This window comes from Octopus sinensis, linkage group LG18 (assembly GCF_006345805.1).
Source record: "Octopus sinensis linkage group LG18, ASM634580v1, whole genome shotgun sequence".
Lineage (NCBI taxonomy): Eukaryota > Metazoa > Mollusca > Cephalopoda > Octopoda > Octopodidae > Octopus > Octopus sinensis.
Genome location: NC_043014.1, coordinates 53,363,773 through 53,376,981, shown reverse-complemented (window position 1 = coordinate 53,376,981; position 13,209 = coordinate 53,363,773). Strand labels below are relative to the sequence as shown.

The following is a 13,209-nucleotide window of genomic DNA, read 5'->3' as shown; positions in this document are numbered from 1 at the left end:
GAGAAAGGAGGTTATAAGGGAACCCCTCACAGTAACCCTTTTCCCAGAAATAGAGAAGGGTTGAATAAGGGGCCAGCAACTCATTCTCATAAAGAACCTGATATGACGCCAGAACTGCCCAGAGACAGACTGATGAACGATATAAGAGAAAAGAAAAAAAAGAAGTTTGAAACCTAACAGTGCTCCAGCCTGGCCACAGGTTGTGGGCTGAAACAGGTAAAAGAGTATAACATAAGCAAATGCTTGGTGAAGCTGGAAAACGCTTTCCTAAGAAAATGAACAGCAGTAATTAATAGATTCTGTTTTAGTGATTGGTTTGCAGGATTCTTGAAGTGAATTCATGAGTTTGTTGGATCTTGGGAGGGTCATCACACTAATAATAAGAAACACCCACATTGTTTATAAATTCATACTTGTTGTTTAGCCCCAGATCAACACTGATTAAACAGATTTATGAATAGACATTCCAGCTGTGGCCACCTCACCACTACCCTTTTTTAAAGTTGTAAACTATGTAATCCAGTCTTCAGCACAATCTCCATATATTTTTGTATGTTTACAGGGCAGTGGTAGTGTTATTATTATTATTCAGTCTTGGCCAGTCCTCATCAAAAGTATTTTAGACAAGACTTAATGACACTCGTTTAAACAATCGTCTGATTAAAATACAATGACACACATCACCGATTTCATGTCCATTTTCCATGCTTGCATGGGTTGGACACATATGTGTGTGTGTGTGTGTGTGTGAGTATATATATATATATATATACATTGCTTGACAACCGATGCTGGTGTGTTTACGGCCCTGTAACTTAGTGGTTCAGCAAAAGAGACTGATAGAATAAGTATTAGGCTTACAAAGAATAAGTCCTGGGGCTCGATTTGCTCGACTAAAGGTGGTGCTCTAGCATGGCCATAGACTGAAACAAGTAAAAGAATAAAAGAATATATATATACACACACACACACACATATAGGTTAAGACTGCTTGCCCTATGATTTTGCTGTCCCTTTTTATTTCAATTTTCTTCTCCTTTTTCTTTCCTCCTCCTTTATCTTCTGTTTTCCAAATTTTCAGACTTTTGTTATTCTCTGCATATTTTTCCTTAAATTATTTTCCCAGAATAGTAATTAGCTGGATTGCCCTTAATTAAAGTTAATATTCTAACAGTTCTTCAATAATTAACCAGAGCACTTTAATCATGAGGAATTAAGTAAATGAATAAGTGTGTGTTTTATATATATATATATATACATATATATATATACATACATACATATATACACAAGGAGTAGAGACAGCAACCCCACCCTCCCGCCAGTTTTGAATGAGCATGGGATTGTACCTAGAGATTTCCCCTCTAGGGCACAAGTCTGGGCAAGGCTGTTTGTGGAAGCCTACCACTTGCCTATGCCTACCAGCCTGCCCTCTACATGCCACTAATGTTGTCGCAAAGGTTAAAATAAAAGGGTCGACACAACTTGGCACCAGTGACGACGTCACAATTCATTTCTGCAGGTTAAGTGAAGGGGAGTAAATGTGAAATAAAATAAACACAAAACACAGCCCGGCCTGGGAACTGAACTTGCAACCTCATGATTGCAAACCCAATGCTCTAAACACGTACGTGTGTGTGTGTGTGTGTGTGTGTGCGTGTGCGTGTGTGTGTGTAGTCAGACAAACAGGCTTTTTTCAGTTTCTGTCTTTAACCAAATCCACTGACATGGGTTTTGTGGGCCGTCTTCTCCCATTGCCTCAGACCAAGGAAGCCTTGAGAGCAGGTTTGGTGGACGGAGGACTGTTATGGATCCGTCCGACCCATGACAGCAGGGAAAACGAACGTCAAAGGACGGTCACCATCACCATCATCATCATCATCATCATCTCCTTGGCTTTTATTATTAAGACAAAAACTATTTTTGCTGATTTGTTTTGGTTTCTTTTTATCATTTGTTTCTTCTTTTCATATATTTATTTATTTATTTTTATTTTGTCTCTCGTTATTTCAAATGAAAATGAAAAAGAAATTAAATTAAATAAAATATTAATTTAAATACTAAAAATGTAAAAAAACAAAAAGACCAATACATACACACATATATATATATATATATAGTATATATATATATATATACATATATACATATATATATATATATATATATATATATATATATATATAGTATATATATATATATATATATGTATATATATATATATACATATATATATATATAATGCTTGATAATGTAAATCGTTGACAGGATAATCGTTGCATTAAGTTTATAAAGACGGAGGTTTGAGAGAGAGAGAAAGGAAGAGGGAAGGGGGGGGCATAGAAAAAAGGGGAGGGGTAGAAAGAAACAAAAAAAAAGGAAAATAAACAAACATAAAAGCTTCTCAAATAAAAAAAAAAAAGGTTCTTTTATGTGTTTGAAGAAATTATTTAGAGAAAAAGGCACCGGTCCATTGGCACAAGTCAATAGCAGAGTGGGTTTGGTTGTGCAGCCTGGAATGTGGCTTGTCGGCTGCTTTCTCATTGTCAGTGATGCTGGCTGAATGGTGGCGCTAGGAGCATTCACTTTCTCTGGTAAAAGAAGACGCATTCCCGACTGCCTGTTGCCGTGGTTCCCTTCAGGATGCTGCTCACCCTGTACCAAAACAAAAACAAAATTATTAGAATGTCATAATTCTCAGTAAAATAATAATAATAATCCTTTCTAGCATAGGCAAAGGGCCTGAAACTTTGGGGAAGGGGGCTAGTTGATTACATTGACCCCAGTACATAACTGGTACTTATTTCATCAACCCCGAAAGGATGAAAGGCAAAGTCGACCTCAGCAGAACTTGAACTCAGAATGTAGCGACAGATGAAATACTGTTAAGTCACCCACTACACTCTCGGAGTGGTTGGCATTAGGAAGGGCTTCCGACTATAGAAACTCTGCCAGATCAAGATAGGAGCCTGGTCCAGTCATCTGGCTCGCCAGTCCTCAGTCAAACCATCCAACCCATGCCAGCATGGAAAGCGGACGTTAAACGATGATGATGATTTCGCCTGGCATGCTAACGATTAATGTTAATAATAATAATGATAAGTTTCAAATTTTGGCACAAAGCCAGGAATCTGCAGGGTAGGAATAAGTTGATTGACCCCAGTGTTCAACTGATACTTATTTTATCAACCCTGAAAAGATGAAGAGCAAAGTCAACCTGGGCAGTATTTGAATTTAACCCAGAGAGAGGTAGAAACATGTTGCTATGCATTTTGTTTAGCCCACTGATGATTCTGCCATAGGGCCAGCAAAATCCTATTTCAAAAGGTTCAAGGGTAAAGCTGACCCCAATGGAATTTAAACATCAAGAATCAGGAGAAAACATTAAGTCTAAATTTGTAAGAAAGGATCAGTTAATAAGGGACCAACCTCTGTACTTTACTGATCAACCCCAAAAGGACAGAAGGCAAAATTGACCTTGGCGAGATTTGAAAATCAGGAAGTAAAGAGTCAGGACAAATACCACAAAGCATTTTGTCTGATGTGCTAATGATTCTGCCAGCTCAGTGTCCTTCATAATGATAATCCTTTCTGCTACAGGCACAATGTCTGGAATTTTAAGGGAAGGGACCAGTTGATTACATTGACCCCAGTACCCAATGGGAACTCATTTTATTGACCTTGAAAAGATGAAAGGCAAAGCTGACTTTGGTGGAATTTGAATTCAAAATGTAAAGACATTCTGTCAGCTCACTGCTTTAATAATAATAATAATTATAATAATAATAATAATAATAATAATTTCCCCCCACCCCACTCTTGCTACCCCTAAAAAACAGACAGTGAAAGAATTAACCCAAAGAGGGAGCTTCCATATGGCTGAGTTGTTCAACTATTTTTTTCCTGTGACTTTCTCATAGTAGAGAGAGAGAGAGCAAGATGCAAGAATATTTTGTCAGCTGTTTCCTGGCCACCCCCAAGTAAAATGGAAGGGAATATGGTGTTCTGAGATTGAACTCCACGGCCAAAAGATGGTAAGTTCATTTTGCTAAAGACGCCCAATGTTTAGATGATAGCAGTGTTCAACAATCCACAAAAGGGATGGTCAGATGGTCATGGTCCATCCGATGGGATTCCATACAGTTTCACTCTCAAAGCTTTGACTGATGAAAGAGGAAGAAGAAGCTGCTGTTGTGCAGTGGGATTGAACCTGGCAGAATCTCAGAAGAAAGATAAACTTGTAACCTCTACACTCATGCCTGCACTTATACAACTAGAAAACAAGAGTAAAATTCCCTCAGGTCATACCAGACGGTCTTAAAAAAACCGAAAGAACACATTGCATAATATAGTCCAAGATAAACTCTGCCAGAAAAAAAAATAAATAAAAAACATGTAGAATACCATTGAGCAGGGTCCCATCTGTCTCAATGTTAATGTTTAGAGACTAATTTTAGGCACAAGAAGTGAATGAAGTGATTCAGTTGGGAATTGAACCTGTACTGCAGATTTCCTTCAAACTTAATACAATTTGAAGGTGGATGTTTTGTGGAGGTGGGCAAGGAAAGAAGGCTGGGGAGGCACGCAAACTGTTCAGTTGTTGGTGTTGCTTATGAATAACTGATTGGCAAGAACAGGGAAACGTTTCATACCCGATCCATCCATGCCATCCACCCACCCATCTACACTCTGCTCCTTTGTCTGTCTGTGTGTCTATCAGTCTATCTATTCATTCTGTAAATATCTGTTTTCTAATCAAATATGTCAAGTCAGAGCAAAACTAGACAGAACTCACTCCACCCCACTTCTTTTACTTGACAGAAATAGGAGGTGGTTGCCATGGTGGGATTTACTTTTATTGTCTACTTACCGTGTGTCGTTGTATTTGTTCCATTCTGAGGTTTTCGGGTGTCGACACTCTGCCCAGTAATGTCCGCTTGTGGCACAGTCCCCGGCATGGAGACAAATAGCGTACAGGGTATACGTGGCCAATTTAGGGTTACCTGAAGAATAAAGGAGTCAATTAGGGTTTTGGCAATTTAAGGCTTCATGGATGACAGGTGAAATGATGAACGATTGGAGAACTGGAATTCTGGTTCAAGTCTCGCCTGGTAATATGTGGAGAGTCAAGGGACGCTTGAGAGGAGTCAAAGGTTGGAGATCAAAGAAAGCGAAATGAAGATTGAAAGAGAGATAGAATTTAATGTTTAACTCTAAAACCAAGGATAATCGTCTGAAGAATTTTTATCTTATATATTGATGACCCACAATATTGCCATATGTGGAACAACACACACACACACACACACACTCTGTGTTATATATATCTCTTATATAAAATCCGTTCTGTCTGTCTGTCTGTGTGTCTTCTAGGATGTCAGGCATCCTCCATCCAATTGCACTCAAATTTGACATGTAGATACCGATGGTATCAGGGCGTCTATAAGTCTTGAAAAAATTACAAAAATCGATTCCAGGTGAGAATGCGATCGATAAAGCCGTTTTTGTCCTGCTTTTCTTCCGTCAACCCGTACATAACTGCACCTTCCATTTTTTGTTGTTCTTGTACTGCTTAAAGGCACGTTTCTTTCCTGCCAAGCTTACTGTTTAAACCATGTTTGCGTTCTCCCAGTCAACAGCCTTATCATTACTGGTACTTTAAACTCTTCGGTTGCATATTTGTGTGAATAAAATCATTTTTCTTTGGAATAGAAAAAAAGTCTATCTTTATTTCTTCTCTTTCTGGTGTCTCAAATTTAGGTTAAATCAGTGTTTCTCAAAGGGGAGGCCTATGGGACGGTCGGACAAGTTGTTTTGAGAAAATTTGGTTTAAATGTTTGGGGTGGGGTGGGGCTTTTGCTCATATATATATATATATATATATATATATATATATATATATACATACATACATATACATATATATACATACATATATATGTACATATAAACGAACATAACAAAAATCCCTGTGATTAATTACTCAGAGACATCATCTGCATGAAGAACAATAGTTAATTTAGTATTAATATATTTAATGTCTAATTAGAAATACTGATGCTGTGAAGAGAAAACATTAACTCAAATCATACTAATAAAATTTTCAAAACCTTTTTTAGCAAGTATGAGAGCCAAGTTTAGATATGTTTTGGTCTTATTCTGACCTTTTCAAAAAAGCCTTAACCTTCACGATACAAGCCAAATTAGTGACAACTACATCACTAACGAGGTGTACAATATCGTTAAACCAAACAATCCACTGATAAAATTAATATCAGTCATTGAGTCCATGTTGTTTTTTCTTCACCACAGTTATTTCTCAGCTTTTAATTACTCATTGCATTAATTACTTGATTGGTTTTATATAGCTTACCTTTTATGGCATATTTCGTAAAATTTAGATTTTCAACAGGGTATTGCATCTCTGTTTTTAATTTACCCAGCTTCTCTGCTCGTTGGAAATCTAAAGAGGTTGGTCAAGGTAGGAACTAGAAATATCGACTGAGGGCAGAACTTTCTGTAAGGGTGGCAGGAAATGTAAAGGGAACAATGGTGGGTGGTGGGGATTTTGAGAATCTTTTTATATTTGAAGACCACATTAAATTAATTAATTGTGAACAAATAGAGAGGCATTAAAGAAACATTAATTTTATGAAGAAATTGTAAAAACATTTATTGGGGAAAATAATAAAGGTAAACTCTCCTTTAATAACTTAATTATAATTCTATACATAAATAGGGAGCTGGTGCCATGTAAAAAGCACCCAATACACGCTATGGAGTGGTTGGCATGTTAGGAAGGGCATCTAGCCATAGAAATCATGCCAAAACAGCCAACAGAGCTTGGTGCAGCTCTTTGGTTTGTCAGCTCCTGTCAAACCATTCCACCCATGCCAGCATGGAAGACAGACAGACAGACGATAAAGATGTATTCCTTGTTGCTGAGAGCATAATGCATCCTAGTCTTTCGAATAGGAATCGTGTAATGCTGTGGGTTGAAAGAGGTGAGCGAAACTGTTGGTGCCAGGGAAGGGCATCTGGTAAAAGTTTGCATACAACTCATGCCAGCATGGAAAAGTGGAAGTAAAAGCAATGATGATGATGATGATGATGAATACAGTGCATTCAAGAAAACGTTTCTTTCTATGAAAAATCCAAAACATCTTTCAGAAGGCCATATCTAAGTGCCTCAAAAGCCACACCTGGCACAGGTGCCTCATCTCTGGTGTAGTTACCATAACGAAATGGTTTCAGTTTAAACAACAAATTAATTGCAATGGATTTGAACCCAAGATCCAAGGGTTCACAACCCTAACCTAACCCCTATTCACTCAGAGTTATTCTTGCACCATCTTCTTTTGTCAAGAAAAGGATACATAAAACTAATACTTCAGGTAAATGAACAAATTCTTTTTTACAATTATGTAGAGTTAGTTTGGAACATTTCTTGCACATCTGGAAAAGAGAAAAAAAAGTATGTGTGTGAGAGAGAGAGAGAGAGAGAGAGAGAGAGAGAGAGAGATAAGTACAATTCAAGCCAGCATGGAACACAAATGTTATGTTAAACAATGATATATTCTGTATTTTAACGTGTATAAGGAACCCTTTTTTGTCAAAAATTAGGTTAAAAAAATATGGGAGTTTCTTATACATTGATAGTATTATAATCCCCTACAAAACCTTTTTTCCAAATTTTAAGCACCAAAAATTAGGGGGCTCCTTATACACGTTAAAATACAGTATATATATATATATATATATATATATGTGAAAAATTACTTAATATAGTTTTTAAGTATAAAGAGGATTTTAAAAAAAGTTATAAAATCTTTTATTGGGATGTTACTAAGCTTTTTGGGAAGAAATTTTTTTCCTAGTGTGAGTACTTTCCATTGACCTTTCCAAACACACACAAGCATGCTTCCATCCATTTTTCCATCTACAGACACGGACACACAGACACACACACATTTATACTAATGAAACTTGGAAGTCACTCCTTATAAAATTATTCCTCACACCTGACTACACTCGTAATAAGTCCTTTCTTTTAATTAATATCTACAGCTTTTTATAATTACAGAACACCCATATATGTGTGTGTGTGTGTGTGTGTTTGAGGGTGCATGGTTCAGTGGTTAGGGTGTTGCACTCATGATCGCGGTTTCAGTTCCCAGAGCAGGTGGTGTGTTGTGTTCTTGAGCAGAACACTTCCTCTCACGTTGCTTTGTGACCACTTCAACACTTGACACGTGGTACACCTGTGCACCTGTTCAGACAACATTGATTTGATGAAGGGACAGGTGACCTTAATGTGCAGCACAAACAGTCGATCCCCAGAAACAAATCCTTTGTGCAGCTCGTTCAGCAAAAAGGCTGAATACTCCTAAGTCGTCTTCAACAGGAGAGTCCATCATAAATATCGATGCAGACGCTTGGGATTATCTGAGGTTGTTTTCATTTAGCTCCGGGTCAGACCTGTTCCAACCATGGCCATCTTGTCATTTTATATTTTTGTTTTTAACCAAAGTGTGTATATGACTACACTATCCAACATATCCTTGTTTTTCTTTTTTAGGGTTAAGAGGTAATTGGAGGGAGATCTGGCTGCTGTTTCTTGCAAGCTGGGTGACCACAGAAAGACTCCTTCATAGGGTTGTATAAATATTCATTCACATAGATGTATTTAGAGATTTATTCATCAATAATTTTGCAAATATGAAGATTATTTCACTGATGAGGTTGGAATGAAAGTGAAACATGCCCACCATCTGTTTCTGATTATCAACAGAATTCAATAATAATAATAATAATATTCTTAGACTAATATTGCTAATGTTTCCTCTCTGTTTATTTAATTCTGGCCAAATCTTTAATGATGCATGAATTAAACATCTTAACACTAACTTAATTATGATTCATTAAGGGAGCTCTAAGTAGTTGCTCAGCCCATTAGAAATAGAAAGTGAAATCTATTTAAAATCTTAATAACATCTTAAAAAGGACATATTGGATCTTATAGTCCAAGGTACGCAATACCTAAAAAAATACAATGAGGGGTGGACACAGGAATGCCTTATATTATAGTTCTGTTTGTTCAAGGTTTACTTGAACCTAAACAACAACAAACTTGATGATGGTGAAGTCCATCTATTTAATACTCACTGCATTAAATGACAACACTAACTTAACTATTGTTTTTACCATACAGATGGCGTCTCTGAGTAATGTCAGTGATTCATGTCTATTCATGTACTTAGTGTCTATCTTTTCATAACCTCAATATATTTGAAGTCTATATTTAACTGAAGAGGTTAAATAAAACAGAAATGTGTCCAGAGTTGTCTTCCATGTTTACTGAAATAATTAAAATAATACCAGTCATTGAGCTAATCCTTGTCTTTTCTTCTGCCACATATATATTTCTAATTAGAATTTTTATGCTAACTAGTCAATACCCCAACACTAACTAAACTATTATTTTTCTACAGCTTTTACAATCTGGGACCGTAACAGGCAGACTTATCTATGAGCTTCCTTCAGTTTCTGTTGACCAACTCACAAAGCTTTGGTCAGCCTGAGGCTTTAGCATTAGATACATGCTCAAAGTGCCACACAGTGAGACTGAACCGAAAATCATGAGGCCTAGAAGCAGACTTTAAATCCACAGCCATGCTTTCACCTCAATTAAATTAATAAAACTGGTCCCTGCCATGGGTTGCACTTTATGACAAACAATAGCAATCATTTGTCATATTCGCTCGTTCGCAGTGTCCCTTAGAAGCCTGTAATGAATGAGAGTTGTTTTTGTTGACAAAATATTTGGTATAAAAGTTTAAAATTGCTCGAGAAAATCCTGCAGACTCGAATGACTGGCTGGGACCTTCTAGAATGTTTGATCGTAACTAAATGTTATTGATTGAGATGTTGGAGTCGTCTCCCCTGTTTGCCTTCAACACTTGTTTCCCTCTCCACACTGGGAGATGGAAATCTTCTTTAAATGAAGTTATTTTGGCTCACTCTATTAGGTACATTAGCGTTGCCATAACAACCGCTGTATGGTGGATGACACAAATAAATCACTTACATTATTTGAAGTAGATTCTATAAAATCTTCAATAATATCTTCCATGTTTATAGTGCGGAATGCCTGAAAGAGAGAAAGGAATCCAAGAGTGAGAGAGGAGCATCGGATTAGATGGTGGTTGCTTGAAGGAAGGGTGATGGGGAGAGGAGGGGATGGAAGGATTAACAGCTTCATGAGGGGATAGGGATTATCAGATTTAGTATCTATGGTAGACTGGGAGAATCAACAGAAGATAGTGGATTAATATCTGTGATGTAGTGATGTTCAATCCTGAGCACTGGGGACTGATTAAATAGGTTTTGTCCCTTATTCAAGGGGATGTAATCTTGTGCCAAATGTAAGGGATCCTTATTTGTTAGGGTGTTGGTCAAAATGCCTTGTGGTATTTAGTCGTGCTGTACATTTAAATCCCAATGAGCTTGACTTTGCCTTTCATTGTTTCAGAGTCAGTAAAATAAGTACCAGTTATGGACTGGGGTTGATGCAATCAACTGCACCCCCCCCATCAGAATTGCTGGCCTTGTGCCAAAATTAGAGAAAATTGTTCTTATCATTATATGTTTTGAGTTCAATTTTTGTTAGGGATGGACATGCCTTAAACCCCTCCAAGTACCAGTAAATATTGATTTCAAATTTTGGCACAAGGTCAGCAATTTTGGGGGAGGGTGTAAGTCGATAACATCGATTCCAGTGCTTAACTGGTCCTTCTTTTATTGACCCTGAGAGGGTGAAAGGCAAAGTCGACTTCAGAAGAATTTGAACTCAGAACATAAAGACGACAGGCGAAATGCTGAAAAGCATTTTGCTTGGTCTGCCAAGAATTCTGTCAGTCCAGCGGCAGAAAGTAAAAGTTAGCACAATTTGAGTGATCTAACTGATGTCTGCTTCCTGGCATGAGAGCAACATAGAGTTGCTCACCCTGCTAGAAATAGCAGCCAAATTTCTCACAAATTATACTTTACTACCTCAGAAAAGAAGGATATATTGGATAATGTGATCCTGAGAAGATTGTGTCCAGGAAAGAAAGAACTGGATTTGCAAAGTTGGAATCACTTAGACAAAATGTCAGCTCAATTAAGGTTGAATCAGGGGTCAAACAACCCCACCACAACTGACACAATTTCAATCATTTATAATCTTCTTTGTCTCTTATAAAATGTTTTTACTAGTTGCAGGCAGCCATCAACCTGCAGCCTCCCACCTCATAGCTGTCCATCACACGAGCTGCTATAGACATGCTGGACCATTCCACCAGGGCTTTACTCTCTCATTTGATGTAGAAGTTGCAAGCTGGAAGAGGCCCCGTGACTAGCTCCATACCAGATGGCTGGACGTGCTTAAGGAAGATCAGACATCCCCTTGGAGGATGCAGAGGGGCTGGCATGGGACTTCCAGAGATGGAGAGAACTGGTGGACCTGGTTGGCTCTATGTATGATGATATCTTTGGGATCCCTAACCTGGGATGACCCCAGCCCCATCAAGCAAGAGCATGGAGGGAGCAGTCTTTGGGTTGTGGCCATGCAGGGTCACTCACTTTTAGGTTCTTTTCTTTAATTTTTTTCTTAGTCAGGGGAGGGAAAATGCAGGGCCTACGAATCTTCAGAGGATCTCCAAGAATAGTGAGAGGGAGGAAGGTATTCTTAAACCAGAGACTGGTCTAAAGACTTTGAACAGAATGGACTCTGCTAAAGGTACTCAAAGTACTAGATTAGATGATGGATTAAGTCTTCCACCCAAACAGGCCATGATAGGATTTGAACTCAAAATACAAAGATTCAGAACCAATATTTCAAGGCATTTGGTTCCGCAATCCACCAACTTAGATTAATACTTTATTTATTGACCCCGAAAAAGACAGAGTTGATCCAAGGAGTATTTGATCTCAGAATTCCAAACATCACAACAAATACTGCAAATCATTCTACCTGATGCCCTAATGACTCCCAATTCACAATCTACAAAGCTGGTACATAATTTTTTATCAACTGGTATGTGTTTTGTTGCCCTTGGAAGGATGTTAGGACAAGAAGTGAATTCAGAACATTCTACAAGGAAATTTATTGGATGCTCTACTAATTCAACCACCCACCACATTATCTCCTGTCCTTTCAAAATTGCAATTGATACTAATCAACCACACAGGTTACCACTTTACACCCTATAAAGTGGTTGGCATCAGGAAGAGCATCCAGCCATAGAAACTATGCCAGAGCAGACACAAGGGCTCAACATAGTCCTTCAGCTCACTGGACCCTGTCAAACTGACGTACGTGTCCGATGACGATGATGATGATAAGAACAGAAAGTGAGAAACTGATGTTGTAATATAGACAGATGATGAGAAAACAAGGGCCTACCTTCTTCATGGGCAAGGACATATCAAAACTTGTGTGGTACTCAGTTGATTTTGAGTAACACTCAAGACATTCATAATTGTGCTTCATCTGCATAGCGAAAATATCTGCAACAGAGCAAGAGATCGTCATTGAGCGGTTAACACTAGAATGCATAAATTACTCACAGGAAGACATTTAAAAAACAGCAAAATACTGGCAAATCTAAAAGCTTCACTGAAAAAAGCTGCAACAATTTCCAAGTATTCCAACTGCGTCCAAAAAGAGTCTTTCACAGATTCTCCATGCTTTTGCATTTTTCCGTTTTCTTCTTCCTCTAAGAAATGTAGATTTTCCTGTTTCGAGGATTGTTAACCAGAAGAATCAGAGTTAAAAAAATAGAATTGTTATTTAGCCAGTGGCTAGTCGTGATTAGCAGACCTATGATCCAAGGCATTCCAGCCATGACCCATCCTATCTAGGTCTACATTATCTACTGAGGTGTTTCTTTTTTTTAAAGTTTACAACAGAGCAAGTGTGGACGGTTGTTTCAAGAAAGTGGTTGGTGCAGGTGTTTGCTCCCAAACCTGATTAAGCAGATCCAGGATTAAAGGTATTCTTGATCTGACCATCCTGCTTAGCTACCAAGGACTACATTATCTGATTTGACCCTTACTGTTATTTAGTAGAATGTGATCGCAGAGACTTGGCTGCTATTTCTAACAGATTGAGCAACCATGTAGAAACTTACTTGGTGGCTCATTAAAAGATATGGTGTCCAACTGAAG

At 37.9% G+C, this 13,209-nt stretch overlaps 1 protein-coding gene across 3 annotated transcripts in view; it reads right to left on the bottom strand.

The window, feature by feature from the left end:
• Positions 1-2,396: 2,396 nt before the first annotated feature.
• LOC115221431 (ubiquitin carboxyl-terminal hydrolase 2) overlaps positions 2,397-13,209 on the bottom strand; it is a 75,027-nt gene continuing 64,214 nt past the window's right edge. For all 3 annotated transcript variants that reach the window (XM_029791612.2, XM_036511064.1, XM_036511065.1), the window contains 6 exons: positions 12,446-12,549; positions 10,088-10,150; positions 7,377-7,455; positions 6,374-6,463; positions 4,871-5,003; positions 2,397-2,655 (listed from right to left, as the gene is read on the bottom strand). In XM_029791612.2, the coding sequence (XP_029647472.1) occupies positions 2,583-2,655; positions 4,871-5,003; positions 6,374-6,463; positions 7,377-7,455; positions 10,088-10,150; positions 12,446-12,549 (542 nt within the window). In that variant the 3' untranslated portion in view covers positions 2,397-2,582. The remainder of the gene's footprint in view (positions 2,656-4,870; positions 5,004-6,373; positions 6,464-7,376; positions 7,456-10,087; positions 10,151-12,445; positions 12,550-13,209) is intronic.